The following is a 5,476-nucleotide window of genomic DNA, read 5'->3' on the forward strand; positions in this document are numbered from 1 at the left end:
GCTGTGGACATCACATATATTAAAAAGCGATCGACTCGCTAAATGCAGTTTTCCTTATTTTAATTGAATTTTTGTCTATTTTGCCTTCAAACGTCTTGACATATGTTGTGGCAAATTTACTCATTTCTAGAATTGCCTTGTGAAATAAGCAATTAATATAAAGCTAACAGTCGATAGAACGGGGGACGACACATGTTTTTTTTTGCAACTCACGATCTATTTTGTCGCTACTCCCAATATATTGTATCACTCATCCCTATCTAATTCAAAATACTAAGCAAGTAGAGTGGCCAATCAAATTAAATCCTTTTCAAAGAATACCAGTATGATTCTACGTGCTTTATTTGATCTGTTTTAATTACGCAAGCATCCAACAAATTCGAGTCTCATTGATATGTGATTGTTCCACGACATTGGATGAATACGAATGTACTGACTTATGATGACTGGGCAAAGTTTCTGGTCTACAATTGTGTGCATGTCAAAATTTCCAACAAACTCCTATAATACAATGAGATCAAAATTAAAAAGAAACAGAAATCAAAATTGCTTAGCTTACGATTGAAAGAAAATCATTTAATAGTTGACTAATTGATTACTTTTGCAGATAAAACCAAGCACTAGCTTGAATCCTAAGTGATATGTACAACACAAGTATAAATTAAAGGCACTGTTGAAAATGGATTTCAGAACTTCATAAAAGAATTTCCAACAAGCACCTCAAATTCAAATGCATACAATAACAAAAAAGAAACAAAATTAGATGGATGGATGGATGGATGGATGGATGGATGGATGGATGGATGGATGGATGGATGGATGGATGGATGGATGGATGGATGGATGAATGGATGGATGGATGGATGGATGGATGGATGGATGGATTAATAGATATGACACAGTGTGTTTAAGTTTAGGTTTTAAATTTTTCAAATATCATTTTTAGGATGGACACAATAGTTCAATTACCTTCACCTTCAGACAAGACAAAAGTATTAGCTATAAACTTTGCAAAAGCTATGTTTAAACATATACCTTTATTCCTTTTTCATTTTTGTAAGATTTGAAAATGGTTCCGTCGTCGGAATATGACACAGAATATGTCTTCACATACTGATTATGGTAGCTCTCACGACCCTGCGTTTGGATTTCTGTTATCGTCACTCTGTTTCTGAAATCAACTTGTAGCCATTGGTGTTTATCATTTTTTCTTGCCGACCAAGAGCCAGATTTCAGGTTGCAATTCAAGCGAGCGTTTGACTTACCATGAAATGTGTCATACTCAGAGGAGGCTGTTATTTGCGCATCAGATATTTCTCTATTCTCCATGCCTAATGCCTTTGGATTTATGCACACTGAGGGTAGAAAAAACCTTTCTTGAGTATTTTATACACAATTTAAATTCAACTGCATTTCAAAGCGGAGCCAAAAAATGCTCGCAAGCTTAGTAAATGAGAGACTCAAAGTTAAACCCAATTGTCTCAAGGTCAAAGGTTCAATTGCATTTGTGTGCTCTCGAGTGTACTAGAGCAATGTAATTAGACAACTCTTTTTTACAGTATTTTTAAAGTGTTTGCATGTTGGCAAGAAATAATTTCAAAATTATTTATTGTTTTTACCAGTTTGGAAGTGTTTTTTGCTTAAACAACTCATTAACTATTTTTTTTCTCAAAATATGTAAATTGATGGCAAGTTGCATACTACACTATAAAATAAACAGAATGAAACGCGTGCGCTGATTGGTCTACAACTGAGTTTGCATTGGCCAGCGCAAAACACGTCTGACCTCAACCAATAAAATCAATCTAAACAATCTACCAGTCAAAGAGAATTTGCAAATCTATCGTGAATTTATTTTAGAGGAAAAATTAAAATATTTGTCTTTTTTGCATTATTGTTATTTTATAAAAGAAAAAAAAAGATGTTTTTTGTGTTTGCACTGGCTTATGCAAAACGTCGGAGACGTTTGTGAGAACTTTCTAGAATGTGCAAATCTTGACATTCGGTTTTGGGCGTGTACTGATCTGCTCTCGAGTTTTTCCAAAGGTCTCCTCGATTTGCATAAGCATTGGCAAACATCTTTTTATTTCTTAATTCTAGAATGCTTAATGCTTTGTTTGATCATTTTTATGTCATGCAATTGATATTTTATATATGTAAAAATGCTGATACATCGAAATTTTTAAACGTTGGCGGATGGATGTTTTGGCAGTTATTCATTTGTATTCAATGATGATCAGATAATAAAATTTACGTTCTTGTTGATGATTGAAGTCAGTTTGCGTGTAACTCGAGTGCCAACTGATTTCTTAAATCAGCACGATCTTTACATAAGGCATATACTTCATGTTGTTAAACGAGTCTAAAACGAATAAAAATATTTGAAACTAACCTTTTGATTGAGCACATGTTCTGTTGAAACACTGAAAATACAAAAAAATATATAAGATACCGAGCTTTGGCAATTTATGATGAAAAATTATGATGCATAATACTTATTAATCAGGTTTATATTAAACTGAATATTTAGAAAATTTCAAATATCATATTAAATCATAGATAGCTTCGCATGTAAATCATGTACTGATAAACATCTTAACATAAAAATAAAGCGCTATTTGGGAACATTTTATAGATAACTAGATCCCAACCACTCACAAAAAAGCAGTACGCATGCATGAATAAGTCCTTTCTCGTGTGTAATTATTATTGGCGACCATAATTCACAAACAACGGTTAATGCTGAAAGTCAAAGTCAATGGTTGTTTAACATATTTTCGCACATGTTTCACTTTAGAATTTTTGCTATACAAACTTATTTCAAACAAAAGCTAAGTGCTCACTAAATAGTAAGTATCGTGTCAAGTAGGAATGTGTCATACTTTACCTATCAAAAATACTTTGAATACTACAGTGTTTTCAGTAACAAAAACATTGCAATATGAAATTCTGACAAGTTTAACGATTTATAATATAATGCAAATTCTACATGCAGGTGTGGTTAACTGTGATCTTAGTTAAGTAATAAGTAAAATTCTTAGCTTAACCAGTTTTTTAAATTTTTACTACTCTCCGAATTTTTTTCCCTTAGCAAAGGACATAAATCCTTTCAGTGTATATGCAGGTATTGATCGTTCCACAAGAAGTTCAAGTAGTCACCCCCCTTTTAAATTTAGATAATTAATAAATTGCCAAAAAAGTTATTGTAATATATTAATTCTCTGAACTATTTTGTAAAAAAGTCCTCCCTTCTGAATAAAAGCTTTGATCCTCACTTGACATCAAAATTACACCAGTATTCTATAAAAGCTCATAAACTACATGTTTTTGCCATTTGTGTATATTGTTTCGTGTTTTTTACAACTTTTTATTAAGTAAAGTGGGAAAACCGAAGGAAGGTAGAGAAATGGGCTAAGAATGACTTCCTATAGCCATTCATATTTAACAGATGATAATTTTAAAATACAATTTTATAAAGTCTGTATATTAGCTATATGAACTTTGTATGGATGCTGAATACATTCATTGCATTTATATGTAATGCGTGTTATTCTTCTTTTGTCTTTGTACATCTTTGTCAATCTAAAGTCATGGCTATTTTTCTTCGCGTTATTTTAAAAAAACTGTTTGAATTACAGATTGTAATTATGGCATAGGAATAATTTTACATAGAAATTTTTGCATACCTTTTTGGTGAGACAGAAAAAATATAAATATAATTTCCATTTCGTTGTAAATTGGAATAGCTATTTTCATCGTGAATACCATCTAACAATTCACAACTATAGTTTTCGGCTTTTTTGTCACTAAAGCCAATCCTGTAGTTGACAGACCTACAGCAAGGTGTATTGACGCAAGATAAAATACACTCGATTTCACTTGGCACGTCGATTTTCTCAATGATGCATTCATGTAATAGCCAGCCTAAAAGTTATAAAACTATAGTGAGAATGTTCAAATTATAGCAGAAGCTAGATTGGCTCACAATAAGAGATTAGTTTTACATTTGATTGTAGTAATTATTACGAAAAATGGAAAATGCATCGAATGGGCCGTTCAAAAACTGATGGATGGTTTCTGCATAAAAAATTATTTTTGTATGTGATCGCACTATTGAAATTAAAAAAAACCATCAGTTAGTAGCTCAAGTTTCACATTTAACTTTACGTTGCGAATTTGTTGAATGGAAAAGAGTTATTTTTTCACAATTTTAACTTAAAGCGTACAGCTCACTCTACCTTTTAGTAAAGAGTTAACGCATTGATCCTGCGATTGACTTTGTTTACAGATTGTGAGCCACAAGAATAACAGCAAAGAAAGCATCTTCTTGTCTGCGTAAATAGTGTTTCAAATTTCGTAAAGGCCTGAGTTTATATGAACAACTCCAACGTTAGGCTTACTTTGTAAAATGCTGTTAGCATTGGGCTTTTTGAATAATTGCTCAAAATAGCAGGTAGTAATGGTAAAAATAATGACGGAAGTTAATCAAACGAAATAAATTATGAATGAAGTAACAAAAAAAACTGAAATTGGCCTTAATCGAACATTCTCATTCGAATCGTAACGATGGACAATATTGATCTATTCTCTTGAGCAAGGCTAACTTTTTATAAAATTTCACTCAGATGAAGAAGTGAAGCAAATCAATATAACTTTAGAAAATTCATATGAAAGAACGGGAAATCATTATCATTTATAAAAGGCAACGGAATGCTTTTTACGATATACACCTGTGCATAAATTTAAAACTTAAAAGTCAATGTAATATTTACGAAATGTCACCTGTCAAATATTAAACGCTCTTGAGCAATAATGTTGTGGAATAATTGCTTTTAGCAGGCTGTAATAGATGCAGTGCCATCTAACTGTCAATAATACTTATAAATTATGTAGCTAACATTTAGTTAACGTTTTCGTAAATATCGTAAATATTTAGTTTTATATTCAAAAGTTAAGGTTCGATGAATGAGGCAAGAAACCTAAAGTGTTCAATGTTCAGTAGCGTAGCTAGCCTCAAGATTTACTCCCGCTATGTAAATTTTAAGTAATTACCATTAGTCATTTCATGTTTGTAAATGATGATCGTCCAGGTTAATAAAGTCCTGAGAAGGACTGTTTTTGTTGTTGTTGACCGACGTTTCGACAACCTTAGCGGTAGTCATCTTCAAAGTCAAATGAGGAGTAAACGTCAGGTTAGCCGTATTTGTTATCTGGTTCTTACGTCATTGTATTGTGTGTACAGGAAATGTGTAATGTCATTGTGGTTTAGTGTGAAGTGAAATATTTTATTTTTAGTTGTGATGTGTGATTTATGTGTGACGTTTTTAGTTGTAATGTGTGGGTGTCAATTGTGTATTGTCATTGTGAATTAGTTTGAAGTGTAATGTTTTTAGTTGATCGTTTGTTTGTATTGTGAATAAGTCGTTTGTAAGGTGCCGGTAATTGCTGTGATCTGTTTAGGGGGGTTTGTTCCAAG

The 5,476-nt window shown here is 32.2% G+C and overlaps 1 protein-coding gene across 3 annotated transcripts in view; it reads right to left on the reverse strand.

Annotated features, from left to right (window-relative positions):
• The window catches only part of LOC124449094 (lactadherin-like), a 6,319-nt gene extending 1,233 nt beyond the window's left edge, over positions 1-5,086 (reverse strand). The window contains exons 1-5 of one of the 3 annotated variants that reach the window (XM_047000046.1): positions 5,053-5,086; positions 3,688-3,924; positions 2,393-2,425; positions 1,036-1,355; positions 1-501 (exon numbers count right to left, since the gene is read on the reverse strand). The exon at positions 1-501 is cut by the window's left edge and continues 1,233 nt beyond it. In XM_047000046.1, coding sequence (XP_046856002.1) covers positions 355-501; positions 1,036-1,355; positions 2,393-2,425; positions 3,688-3,924; positions 5,053-5,062 — 747 coding nt within the window. In that variant the 5' untranslated portion in view covers positions 5,063-5,086 and the 3' untranslated portion in view covers positions 1-354. Of the gene's footprint in view, positions 502-1,035; positions 1,356-2,392; positions 2,426-3,687; positions 3,925-4,238; positions 4,476-5,052 lie in introns of those variants that run through there. The other 2 variants (XM_047000041.1, XM_047000053.1) reach the window with 2 other exon arrangements.
• Positions 5,087-5,476: the final 390 nt, after the last annotated feature.

This window comes from Xenia sp. Carnegie-2017, unplaced genomic scaffold (assembly GCF_021976095.1).
Source record: "Xenia sp. Carnegie-2017 unplaced genomic scaffold, XeniaSp_v1 HiC_scaffold_13, whole genome shotgun sequence".
Lineage (NCBI taxonomy): Eukaryota > Metazoa > Cnidaria > Anthozoa > Malacalcyonacea > Xeniidae > Xenia > Xenia sp. Carnegie-2017.